Source organism: Equus asinus, chromosome 25 (assembly GCF_041296235.1).
Source record: "Equus asinus isolate D_3611 breed Donkey chromosome 25, EquAss-T2T_v2, whole genome shotgun sequence".
Taxonomy (NCBI): Eukaryota; Metazoa; Chordata; class Mammalia; order Perissodactyla; family Equidae; genus Equus; species Equus asinus.
The window spans coordinates 47,185,200-47,199,224 of NC_091814.1; the positions used below are offsets into that span (position 1 = coordinate 47,185,200).

At 43.3% G+C, this 14,025-nt stretch overlaps 1 protein-coding gene across 26 annotated transcripts in view; it reads right to left on the reverse strand.

Moving 5' to 3' along the window:
* TNN (tenascin N) overlaps positions 1-14,025 on the reverse strand; it is a 103,171-nt gene that overhangs the window by 30,283 nt on the left and 58,863 nt on the right. For 25 of the 26 annotated variants that reach the window (XM_070498031.1, XM_070498029.1, XM_070498027.1 and 22 more), the window contains 2 exons: positions 8,631-8,894; positions 5,073-5,336 (listed from right to left, as the gene is read on the reverse strand). In XM_070498031.1, coding sequence (XP_070354132.1) covers positions 5,073-5,336; positions 8,631-8,894 — 528 coding nt within the window. The remainder of the gene's footprint in view (positions 1-5,072; positions 5,337-8,630; positions 8,895-14,025) is intronic. The other variant, XM_070498033.1, reaches the window with a different exon arrangement.

Sequence of the window (14,025 nt, forward strand, 5' to 3'; positions counted from 1 at the left end):
AACCTACAAAGGAACCCCCTTCAGGCTTTCAGCAGATTTCTCTGCAGAAACCTTACAAGCTAGGAGAGAATAGAACAACATATTCAAGTCTTTGAAAGACAAAAATTTTCAGCCAAGAATACTCTATCCAGCAAAAATATCTTTCAGATATGACGGAGAAATAAAAACTTTCCCAGACAAACAAAAGCTAAGGGAGTTCATAGCCACGAGACACCCCCTACAAGAAATCCTCAAGAAGGCCCTCATGCCTGAAAAAAAAAAAGGGAGGAAGGGGTTACAAAGCATGGAGTAAGGAGATAAACAGGTAGACAGAATCAGATAGGATAGCAAATACTCAAGTATAGCATTAAAGATAACAGGGAAGAAAAACACCAAAAACAAAGATAACCTTGTCAGTTTAACCACAAACTCACAACACAAGATGGAATAAGATGTAAGAAAAACAACTTAGGAGGGGAAGAGGAAAGAGACTGAATTGGTTCAGAATAAGGAAATAAGAGGGCATCAGAAATTGAACTATCTTATATATGAGATTCTGAATACAAACCTCATGGTAACCACTAAACAAAAAAGCAGAACAGAGGCACAAATAATAAATAAGGAGAACACAAATAAACACATCATAAAAAACTACATAATTCAATGGATAGATCAAAACACACAGGACGAGAACAAAGCAAATGCAGGAGAACTGGAAAACGAGTGATAAAATGACAGCATCAAGCTCTCATAGATCAATAATCACCCTAAACATAAATGGATTGAATTCTCCAATAAAAAGACACAGATTAAAGAACAAGACCCAACAATATGCTGCCTCCAGGAAACACATCTCAGCTCCAATGACAAACACAGGCTCAGAGTGAAGGGATCGAAGACAATACTCCAAGCTAATGGCAAACAAAAGAAAGTAGGTGTCACAATACTTATATCAGACAAAGTAGACTTCAAGATAAGACAGGTAAAGAGAGACAAAGGGGGCAGTATCTAAAGATCAAAGGGACACTCCATCAAGAAGAAATAACACTTATAAATATCTATGCACCCAACACAGAAGCAACAAAGTTCATAAATCAACTATTAACAAACCTAAAAGAAGATATTAATAATAACACAATAATAGTAGGGGCCCTCAACACTCCACTCACATCAATGGATAGATCATCCAGACAGAAAATCAATAAGAAAACAGTGGAATTAAATGAAAAGCTAAACGAGTTGGACTTAATAGACATATATAGAACAGTCCATCCAAAAACAGCAGAATACACATTCTTCTCAAGTGTGCATGGAACATTCTCAAGGATAGACCATATTTGGGAAAGAAGACAAGCCTGAATAAACTTAAGAAAATTGAAATAATAACAAGCATCTTCTCCAATCATAATGCTATAAAGCTAGAAATTAATTACAAGAAAAAAGCTGAGAAAGGGACAAAGATGTAGAGACTAAACAACATGCTGTTGAACAAATAATGGATTATTGAAGAAATTAAAGGAGAAATAAAAAAATATCTGGAGACAAATGGAAATGATAACATATACCAACTCACATAGGATGCAGCAAAATCCACATTAAGAGGGAAATTCATCGCAATACAGGCACACCTTAACAAACAGGAAAAATTCCAAATAAGCAATCTCAAAGTACACCTAACTGAATTAGAAAAAGAAGAACAAACAAAGCCCAAGCTCAGCAGAAGAAGAGAAATAATAAAAATCAGAGCAGAAATAAATGCTATTGAAACAAAAAAGGCAGTAGAAAGGATCAAGGAAACAAAGAGCTGGTGCTTTGAGAAGATAAATAAAATTGACAAACCCCTAGCCAGACTTACAAAGAAAAAAAGAGAGAAAGCTCGGATAAATAAAATTAGAAATGAAAGAGGAGAAATAACAACGGCTACTACAGAAATACAATGGATTATAAGAGAATACTACAAAAAACTATATGCCAACAAAATGGATAATCTACAGGAAATGGATAAATTCTTAGACTCTTACAACCTCCCAAAGCTGAATCAAGAAGAAACAGATAATCTGAATAGACCAATCACAAGGAAAGAGATTGAAACAGCAATCAAAAGCATCCCAAACAATAAAACCCCAGGACCAGATGGCTTCCCTAGGGAATTCTACCAAACTTTCAGAGAGGATTTAATACCTATCCTTCTGAAGCTATTCCAAAAAATTAGGGAAGATGGAACACTTTCTAACACATTCTATGAGGCCAACATCACTCTGATACCAAGCCTGACAAGGACAACACAAAAAAAGAAAACTACAGGCCAATATCGCTGATGAACATAGATGCAAAAATCCTCAACAAAATTTTGGCAACCTAAATACAGTAATACATCAAAAGGATCACACATCATGATCAAGTGGAATTCATACCAGGGGCACAGGGATGGTTCAACATCTGCAAATCAATCAACGTGATACACCACATCAACAAATTGAGGAATGAAAACTACATGATCATCTCAATAGATGCAGAGAAAGCATTTGACAAGATCCAACAATCATTTACGATAAAAACTCTTAACAAAATGGGGATAGAAGGAAATTATCTCAACATAATAAAGGCCATATAAGACAAGCCCACAGCCAATATCATACTCAATGGGGAAACACTGAATGCCATCTCCCTGAGAAGAGGAACAAGACAAGGATGCCCACTATCACCATTCTTATTCAACATAGTACTGGAGGTTTTGGCCAGAGCATTTGGACAAGAGAAAGGAATAAAAGGAATCCAAATAGGGAGTGAAGAAGTGAAACTCTCACTCTTTATAGACGACATGATCTTATATATAGAAAATCCCAAAGAATCCACTGGAAAACTAATAGAAATAATTAACAAGTACAGTAAAGTTGCAGGGTACAAAATCAACTTACAAAAATCAGTTGCTTTTCTATACTCTAATAACGAACTTACAGAAAGAGAACTCAAGAATACAATTCTATTTACAGTGACAACTAAAAGAATAAAGTACCTAGGAATAAATTTAACCAAGGAGGTGAAGGACTGATACAATGAAAACTATAAGACATTACCGAAAGAAATTTATAATGACATAAAGAGATGGAAAGAGATTCCATGCACATGGATTGGAAGAATAAACATAGTTAAAATGTCCATACTACCCAAAGCAATCTACAGATTCAATGCAATCCCAATCAGAATCCCAATGACATTCTTCATGGAAATAGAACAAAGACTCCTAAAATTCATATATGGCAACCAAAGACCCTGAATTGCTAAGGCAATCCTGAGAAAAAGGAACGAAGCTGGAGGCATCACAATCCCTGACTTCAAAATGTACTACACAGCCATAGTGATCAAAATAGCATGGCACTGGGACAAAAACAGGCACACAGATCAACGGAACAGAACTGAAAACCCAGAAATAAAATCGCACATATACAGACAGCTAATCTTCGACAAAAGTGCCAAGAACATACAATGGAGAAAAGACAGTCTCTTCAATAAATAGTGTTGGAAAAACTGGACAGCCACGTGCAAAAGAATGAAAGTAGACCATTATCTCATGTCATACACAAAAATAAACTCAAAATGGATCAAAGACCTGAAGATAAGTCCTGAAACCATAGGACCCCTGGAAGATAAATATAAGTAGTACACTCTTTGACATCGAACTTAAAAGGATCTTTTTGAATACCATGTCTTCTCAGACAAGGGAAACAAAAGAAAAAATAAACAAGTGGGACTTCATCAGACTAAAGAGCTTCTGCAAGGCAAAAGAAACTAGGATCAAAACAAAGAGACAACCCACCAAGTGGGAGAAAATATTTGCAAATCATATATCTGACAAGGGGTTAATCTCCATAATATATAAAGAACTCACACAACTGAAGAACAAAAACACAAACAGCCCAATCAAAAAATGGGCAGAGGATGTGAACAGACACTTTTCCAAAGAAGATATACAGATGGCCAATAAACACCTGAAAAGATGTTCAACATCACTAATCATCAGGGAAATGCAAATCAAAACCACACTAAGATACCACCTAACACCCGTTAAAATGGCTGTAATCGCTAAGACTAAAAATAACAAATGTTGGAGAGGGTGTGGAGAAAAGGGAACCCTCATCCACTGCTGGTGGGAATGCAAACTGGTGCAGCCACTATGGAAAACAGTATGGAGATTCCTCAAAAAACTAAAAATAGAACTACCATATGACCCAGCTATCCCACTACTGGGTATCTACCCAAACAACTTGAAATCAATAATCCAAAGTAACATATGTACCCCTATGTTCATTGCAGCATTATTCACAACAGCCAAGACATGGAAAGAATCCAAGTGCCCATCAACTGATGATTGGATAAAGATGTGGTATATATATACAATGGAATACTACTCAGCTATAAAAAAGACAAATTCATCCCATTTGCAACAACATGGATGGACCTGGAGGGAATTATGCTAAGCAAAATAAGCCAGACTGAGAAAGACAAACACCAGATGATTTCACTCATATGTGGAATATGAACAAACACAGAAACAAAGAAAACAGTTCAGTGGTTACCAGGGGAAGCAGGGTTGCGGGGTGGGCACAGGGGGTGAAAGGGAGCACTTGTGTGGTGGCAGTCAAGAAATAACGTACAACTGAAATCTCACATTGATGTAAACTATTATGAACTCAATAAAAAAAAACCATCAATTAATCATCTGGCATGGTGCTCAGAGCAGCTAACTTATCATTTTATCAAGGGCTACTTCACAGGCAATCATTCTAAAAGTATTATCACAAACACTGCGATGACCAGATCCTATAAACATCTTCACTCAGTCTGCTAAAAACACGGCTACTGCACAACCTTACTTCTCCCTTCCATGGGTTGAGTGGTTCCATGAGCAGCTCGTCACTGTCAGGGAAGGGCAGCTCATGGAGATAGATCACCACGGGAGCTTGCTGTCTTTCTTGGATCTTTAAGACTTCCTCTGCAAAGTCTCTCAACTCACGCCACATCTTTTGGTACCAGTCACAATCAAATCCACATGTTCAAAACTCAATTCCAATTGACCATCTTTCTCTCGTTACCTGTCGGGGCCTTGGTGTCGGCCTTCTTGCTCTCCCGGTCCCCCTTCTCGGCCCACACGTGGACCGTGTACTCCACGCCCGGCCTCAGGCCCGTCAGGATGGTGCTGCTCTGCTCCTTCCCCACAGGGACGTCCTTGGTGTCTCCATCAGCGGAGGTGTAGCGCACCATGTACCTGTCAATGTCGGCCTGCACCGGGTCCCAGGAGACAGTGGCCATGTTCTCTGTCACCAGGTCGGTCACCAGATTTGTTGGACTGTCAATTTCTTTAAGAGAGATGAAACAGTGTAGCATTTACCAACTCTGTGGTTCCTGAAAGGCCAGCACACACACAACAAAAATGATACCCCAACAAATTTCAGGGTCTGTTATATGCCAAGGATTGGGACAACTTAAGGGTTAATCAAGTGGTCTGAAATGCCAAGAATGAGCGAACAGCATACAATGAGAAGTAGGGTTTTCAGAGAAAGCCAGTATAACGTCTCAGCTCTATAAACTTTTCCCACAGTTGCCTTCGGATAAAAAGAATTGGTCTTCATATACAAATTTCTCTTTTACCCCAGATTTATATAATAAGTTCTTTCAGTTCCTGACTCCTTGTACCTGAAAACGATTATACTTAAAGAAATCTCTGCATCAGCTCTAATACTTTCTTTGGGAAGAAAAATGTCTTGGGAGTAGGAGCTGTCAGTTCTTTCCATATAAAACACCATGTCTGTGGCCAGAGAACCAGGAGACTTTTTAAATTGATGGTATTTGAGGTCTGGGCTGACAAAAATAATCCTACTTGTAGAATCTGTCTGGGTTTCTACACAGTTAAACTGGGTTAGAACCTGGGCTCCACCATTTCCTGGTTGCTAACTTTAGACAAACTGTATAATTTGTCTTGGTCTCCTCATCTCTACAAAGAATGAAACATCAGTACCTACCTCAGAGGTTTTGGTGGAGAGTAAATGAGAGATTGCATAGCAAATGCTTAGATATGAGCTCCCTGTTATTACGAATGCCATTTGAGGAAAGAAATACCACTTTCTCCTCAAACTGTAAACCTTTAGAAAGTCAAAAATCGAAGATTATCGGGTGCACGATTAGCATGATTTTATTATCCTGTTTCAAAAACCACCTCCTCAAAAGGCTGAGCTCTCTGTGACAGCAACTGCATTTCAAACCTGCCACTTGCCCAGCGTGGCCAGGCCAGCTCGGTGGAACACACAGCCGAGGGAGATAACTTGCCTCGAGGAGTAGAGTTCGGAATGCATCACAGACGGCTGACACATAAGGACAAACAGTTTAGCTCCTAGGCTTCCGAGCTGGCTTTAGTGCTCCTGCCCTATCCTTCACTACTCCACCACTCTCACAGACCTGTCCGCCAGGAACACCACTAAGAGATAATCGCATATTAAGATATCACAGAAAACCAACATGTCACGTTCCCACAATTTAGGCCTTTGCATATGCTTTTCCCACTGTTAACACTCACTCATCCTTCTAGGTTCTGTTCAGGTGTCACCGCCTCCTACAGTGGCCATGACCCATCTCCATCCCAGGCTGTGGTGCGTATCCTTTTTTCAGGTTTCCATAGTTCCAGGAACATTTATTTGCTCTAGAAAGTAACTCACCGCACTTTATCTATTTTACTCTTTTTCTCTACCCAGAGGACCGTGAATGCCATATGAGCACAAACTGTGTCTTTTATCTTTGTACACCCAGAGCCTAGCTTCCTGCCTGACACCCCCAGCAATACCACACTCCCGGGGCTCCCCACAAGCTGGGGTGCTTACTCACACCATCCCAGCCTGAGGGAGGGGAAGGTACTTTTCTATTCTAATTTCCACTGTCCTAAAAAGGCTGACCCACAAGCTCTTTCAACACTCAAAATCCTAATAAATGGAAAGCCATGTATAATATAAACCAGGAGTTGGCAATCTACCACCCGTGGGCCAAGTGTAACCCACCACCTATTTTTATAAATAAAGTTTTACTGGGACATAGTTCATTTACATCCAGTCTATGGCTGTTTCCTCATCTGAGTGGCAGAGTTGAGTAGTTGCAACAGAGATTGTATGGCCCCCAATGCTGAAAATATTTACTATCTGGCCCCTTACAGAAAGTTGGCTGACCCTGACTTCAAACAAATGTAGATCTCACCATCCTAACTCTCAATTTCTTCTCCTTCCCCTGGAGGAGGTAAGGCCCACCTGGACCCAGGAGGCTGTGCACCACGAAATGCTTCAAGGGCTAAATGCTGATTAACATTTGCTATGGAACGAATGTTTGTGTTCCCCCAAAATTCATATGTTGAAGCCCTAGCCCCCAGTTTGATTTTACTTCGAGGTGGGACCTTCGGAAGGTAATTAAGTTTCAATGGTCATGAGGGTGGGGCTCCCATGATGGCATTAGTGCCTTCATAAGAAAAAGAGACCAGGGCTTCCTCTCTTTGTCATGTAAGGTACAGGAAGAAGGCGCTGTCCACAAGCCAAGAAGAGAGTCCTCACCAGGAACTGAATCAGCCAGCACCTAGATCGTGGGACTGTCCAGCCTCCAGAACTGCGAGGAATAAACTTCTGCTGTTTGAGCCACCCAGTCGATGGTATTTTGTTATAGCAGCCCGAGCAGACTGAGACACATGCTAAGAATTAATCACTACCATCACCTACGCAGCATTTCCTATGTGTCAGGCACTTTCACGAATTAACTCGTATGACACTCAGACGCCTTTTCTTAACAGCTAAGAATCTGAAGAGCAGAGGTGAAGTAACTTGCCCAAAGCCACTCAGCTAGTAAACGGTAGAGCTGGGATTAAAACTTGGACAGTCAAGCTTCTGAAGCCATATTCCTAATTAGCTGCTCCTCTGAGATGCTCTACACTAAGTGACTTCCAGAATAGAGCCCAGCAGATAAGTGACTCCTTTTCTACAATTTTCTGTCAAGTGGTTGGAACCTTGAGTAGGCTCCAGGATTGGGCATCTCTGAATTCAGGGACAGTGCCAGAGGAGAGCTTAAGCGGAAAGAATGTCCAGGATGTGCCCCCTGCAGTCTCAGGACACCGCAGGCCAGAGCTGAGCGGAATGACTGGGTGAAGTCTGGGCATCCTCATGGTTTCTAAAAGCTTAAAGGCAGAAGCGTACATTTGGTGAATGTTGACTCAGGATGCAAACCATTTCCATGGTCTGAGAGAGAGCTCCAGATTGTATGCAGAGTGCCCATACAGTCACTGCAGACTGAGATAAGCATGCAAATCCACTGTCAGCCAAATGTTTTGAGTTTTCACGTCCAAGAAATGAAAATTAGAAAGCGTTCCTCTACTCTGAGGGAGTTGCATATGGAATTCCAACCCAAATAGTATGACCTTCTGTATCAAATAAAAAGGCTGGTCTCTTTTGCTTGAGGTTAAAAAGGAAAAAATTCATAATTATGAAATTCGACATTGCTTTCGCAACTCCTTCCACCAACCGTGCAAAGAAGAGAGCTGATGCTAGGCGGGCATCGGCCTCCTGATTCAAAAATCAACCTTCTCTCTGCTGTGAGGAACGCCGTTTTTGCTCCCTTTCTTCTGTTACCTGTGAGGGCCTCGGTGTCGGCCTTCTTGCTCTCCTGGCTGCCCTTCTCAGCCCACACGTAGACTTTGTACGCCTCTCCCGGCTTCAGGCCCGTCAGGATGGTGCTGCTCTGCTCCCCAGGCACCGCCATGTCCTTGCTCTCCCCGTCAGCAGAGATGTGGCGCACCACGTACTTATCTATGACAGCCTGGACTGGGTCCCAGGAGACCATCGCCGTGTCTTCTGTCACTTGATCAGTCACCACATTGGTTGGACTATCAATTTCTTCATAAAAATATAGGAGAAAGGAAAATTAGAGAAGACATCTGGCGGGTCAGGATCATAGATGCTTCAAGATCTAGTTCATCTGGGTGACCCAGTTTCACAGCCTACACAATGCAAGATGGGTCTCCATCATCTGTGACAGGTGGACAACTGGCCTCTGCTTGAATCCTAAGCTGAGAAAGGGCCCCCGATGGACAAAACAGTCCCTTCCATCTTCAAACACTGAGCACATTAGAGAAAATTCTTCCAAGTGTAGCCACTTGAAGTCTAACTCCTTCAAGTATGTCCACCCTCGGTAGACATAGAGAAGACACCTCATTCCTCTTCCAGGAGACCATCCAGCAAGTATTCAAGAATAGTTATCATTCTCCTTCCTAATTCTCCTCTAATCAAGACAGCTTCACCTCTCCAATTTATACACTTCCATAAGTTACATACTCATATATTATATACTTAGAAACTCCTGAATTATAGTTTCTAGACCTGTTGCTTACATCTAGACATGCACCTTTCTTTCTCTTTTCAGAGAAAAATTCCCCAAACTGAATTCATTCATTCAACCATTTACTGAGCATCCACTCACGCCACGGAATGTAACGGCACTCAGGAGTCACCAATGAACAAAACAGTCAGAAATCCCTGCCCACGCAGAGTTCATATTCCAGAAGGACTAACCCAGGACTATTTTACCCCCATGTTCCAGACACTTTGCTCCCCAATAATATATCCTCAGCCCATAGCCTCAGAAAATCCCTAAGTTTTGTCACACCTGTCCCTGCTAACCTAGGAGTTATCAATGTTTGTCACCATTGAGCTCCTAGGAAGAACCACCACCAGAGTCTGCTTCAGAAGGTCTCAGGTAAGCCCTGGCGTCTCTATTTAAAAAACAAATAAGCAGAACTCCACAGGGGATTCCGATCCGTGTCAGAGGTTGAGAACCTCCACACTAAGTCACATCTTTCCAGTTTTTTGCACATATAATACATGACCTGGACCCAACATCTCTCCTTGTTCTATTTTATCTTATTTATAATTTAGTCTTTCATCCAACAGGCCCACTTTGGTTTCCAGCTTCTTATCATTTGCAAACTTAATCGATAAGCCATGTGAGCACTTCCACCAAGGTCCCTGATAAAGAGGCTGCACAGAACAAAGCTGAGGCAGTCCCGAGAGCCCTCCCTACATACAGATCGGGATCCTTTTGGGTAAGACACACAATACAGCTTCTTACTCTCAGAAACCTAAGCATGTTCCTTCTTGCCCATTCTGTTCTACTTCTCTTGGCCAAAGGTTCTCCAGCAGAAAAGCTACAACTTTACACAGCTGTATCTTTTAACATCAACTACAATGCACCTTTCTCGAGCACAGTGGCAGGGCTTTCTTTGGGTGCAAGGAAATGAAATATGTTCCATCACCAGAGGCAGTGGAAATTTTACTTAATAAATCAACTGTCATTTATTGAGCACATACTAAGTGTCAGGTGTTTTTCATACATTACTTTATCAAACCTCATAGTAATAACACAAGGCATTTATCATATTTCCCATGCACTAGTTCAGAAAATTAATAACAGTTACCATTTTTGGAGCACTAACTATATGGCAGGCTCAGAGAGGTTAGATAACTTGCCCAAGGTCACTCAGCTAGTAAATATGAGTAACTCATTCCACAGACATTCATTTGAGCATCTGTTTGGAGCCAGGGATTCAGCAGTGTTATGAGTTAAATTGTATCCTCCCCCAAAAAGATACATCAAAGTGCTAACCGTCAGTACCTCAGAATGTGACCTTATTTAGAAATAGGGTCTTTCTAGAGATAATCAAGTTAAAATGAAGTCATTCGCATGGGCCTAAGCTAATATGACTCATTTCACTATAAAAGGGGGAAATGTGGCCAGAGACAGACACACACAGAGGAAAGGCGATGTGAAGGCATACAGCGAGAAGACGGCCATGCGACTGAGCATCCACAAGTCAAGAGATGCCAAGGATTGCCAACAAACACCAGAAGTTAGAAGGAAGGAAGGATTCCCCCCCAGAACTGTCAGAGAGAGCATGGCCCTGCTGACACCTTGATGTCAGACTTCCGGCCTCCACAACTGTGTGAGATCATCGATTTCTGTAGTTTTGAGCCATCCCATTTTTGGTACTTTCTTACAGCAGCCCCAGGACACTAACATAAGCAATGAACAAAATAAAGACTCTCTACAATGGAGCTTTCATTCTCCCCGAGGAGCCAGACAATAAGCAAGTGGCAACAGCATTAGGAAGTCCAATAAGGCAAGGTAAAGGGATTAGAAAACGGTGGACAAAAGATGCCTGTGATTCTAGATAGTGAGGTCGAGAAGGATCTGACTTACTGAGAAGGTATCATTCAAAGTCCTAAATACACGAAGCAGAGGGCAATGTGGGGATCCTCACCCCAGGCAGGAGGAGCAGAAAGTTCAAAGGCCCTGCTCCATGTATTGAGGGAACAGCAGGAGCCAGCGCGTCTGGACAGGGTAAGTGAGGGGGTCAAGGGGCTGGAAGTGAGGCCAGCAACGTGAGGGGCAGAGTGGGCAGCCCTGAAGGCCATTGTAACGACTTTGGCTTTTGCACTGAATGAGAAGAGAAGCTTCCAGGGGTTTTGCTCAGAATGGCATGATCTGACTTGTGTTATAAAAGGACTCCTCTGGCTGCTGAAGAGAGTATGACGGTAGCAGATGACGAGTAGAGGTCACCTGGGATGCGATTACCACAGTTTACGTGCGAGACAACAGGAATGTGGACAACTGTGGCAGTGATGAAAGTCATGAGCAAGGTTCAACTGTGGACATTTCAAAGGTAAAGCTGTCAGAATCTGCTAATGGATTCGACATGGGATGACAATGACTTGCTGGTTTGGGGCCTAAGCAATTTGCAGACAGAGTGATCATTACAGAGATGGGGAGATCCGAGGGAGGGCAGAGTATACAGCAGTGGGTGGGGAGAGAAACGGGCCTAAGAGTTTGCTTTGGGGCATATCAAATGGTAGGGCCAAGATTCAAACCCATGCCCAGCTATCAAAGGCCACACATTTCCACTTTATACCACTGCATGCTAAGCAGCACCATCACCAGCTTTTTCTCATGGAACTTCTGCTACCACTACTACTACTACTAATAATAATAATAATAACAAATTGTGAATAAAATAAAGCATGATCTGAAAGCTTCCTGCAATCTGAAATCCAGCAGCACTGGTCGATTGGAGCTTGGAGTGACAACCAGAGAGAGGAAATGGTCTCAGACTGTCACCTCTGGGAGACAGGGGCTGGCATACCTCCCTGACAGAGGGGGCCTCCTGGGATGAGAGGGCAGTGCAGTCACAACGCAGACACCGACAGGGTCATGTCCTGGGCCTCTGGAGGCTCACACAGGCTCTGAGAGGATGCTCAGGGGAAAGTGTGCACGACCATAGAGAGGGCACACCCTGTCACCCCTTTCTGTGCAAAGCATGATTCTGCACGATAGGCAGGAAGTGAAGAGAGCCTCCAAAGGTGGTACCTCAGCATGGGGAAATCAGTGTTGAATAGGGAATGGGGACACTCAGAACGGAAAAGTGAGGATGGGGAAGAAGAGAGCAAGGACACCTGACAGTCCTGCTCTTGAAGTCCTTGGCCCTCATCCTCTCCAAAGTGACCCACGTCTGTACAAACCAGGGTCCCCAAAGTGCCTCACAATGCCTCTCCCTGCCCCAGACCGGTGCTCACCACCATAGCTGCCAGGACCCACGGCACAGGCCCACGGCTTTGTAGGGTCAGGGCTGCCTGTGTGGGCAGCCCTCTCAAGATCCATCACATCCACACGGGCGGACGGAGGAAGCAATAACCAGCCCCCAGGCTCCTTTTCACCCCACCAGTCCCAGAGCACCCCAGGAATGGAGAAGAACCAGGAAAAGGCAAGTTGGCTCTGGAGAGTAGGAAGGCAGGAAGGAAAACAGAATCATACCCTGCCAGGGTTACAGCACTTGCCCCAGAGAGGACATGTGACTTCTCCAAGCTCAGAAAGCCGGTCGGAGGCTGGGCCAGCCTGGAACTCAGGCTCTCTGACCCCTTCTCTCAATTCCCTCAGAACAACAACAACTTTAGCCAGAAGGGAGTTCCTCACAGAGTGCTCTTCTCCTTGACAAATCTCAGGATGGGAACCAGACGCCGAGACACAGAAGCAGGAGGAAAGCCTCAGTGAGGGGACCCTCCACGATAGGCCACACTGCAGAAGAAGCCAGCTTAGCAGAACCAAAACCTCCCTCTCTGCCAAGAAGGGACATGGGGATCATAAACTGTTTTTCCATGGAACAAAGCCTTTCAGTAGCTGCGGCAGCTGGCCAAATCATAGGCGAGCCACAGAAGCAGCCTCAACTAGGAGACAGGCTCTCCCGGCCCGGCCCCAATTTCCTCCTCAGGCTCTAACTCCCCACCTGCTGGACACTGGCAACCCTGGTGGGACCTTTCTCAGAGTCAGTCCAGGTCAGAGAGATTTAAGACAAGACTTGGAAGGCTTGGTGGGTGGGACTCACTTTTGAGTGCATGAGTTAGAGCCAAGATGAGTCCCGCTTCCAAGAGATCTACTTTACAAAAGTGAGTATACAGAAGAGGCTAAGAGCTCTAGGCACATCAGGAAAGCATATTCCACTTTAAAACAAGATTCACCATAAGGTTGGGTAGGGGATGGCTGACCTCGGTCTATGCTGGAACACCTAACAGCACCCCACAGGACCACCAAGGCTGGTCCACACTCCAGCCCATGACCACACGCTCTAGGAACAGCTTTCTCCATTCACAATGGCCACATGTGAATCACCACAGTTGGCGTATTGGAAAATGGCATAGTCAAGGTCTAAAATCTGTGGGGATGTGGGCCTGGGGGCAGAGGTGGGAGATGGGGCCTATGCCACTGGTTTGAAGATGAATTCATGAAAGAGGCACCTTTGGACTACAGCACCTATGTGCTGCCTGGTCTTGCTTTCTCAGGTCTCCTCTACTGCTTTTCATTATGGCAATAAAATTATTTATTTTTTTTTTAAATGTTTTTTGTGTTTTTTTGAGGAAGATTAGCCCTGAGCTAACTGCTGCCAATCCTCCTTTTTTTTTTTTTAATTTTTTTAAAGATTTT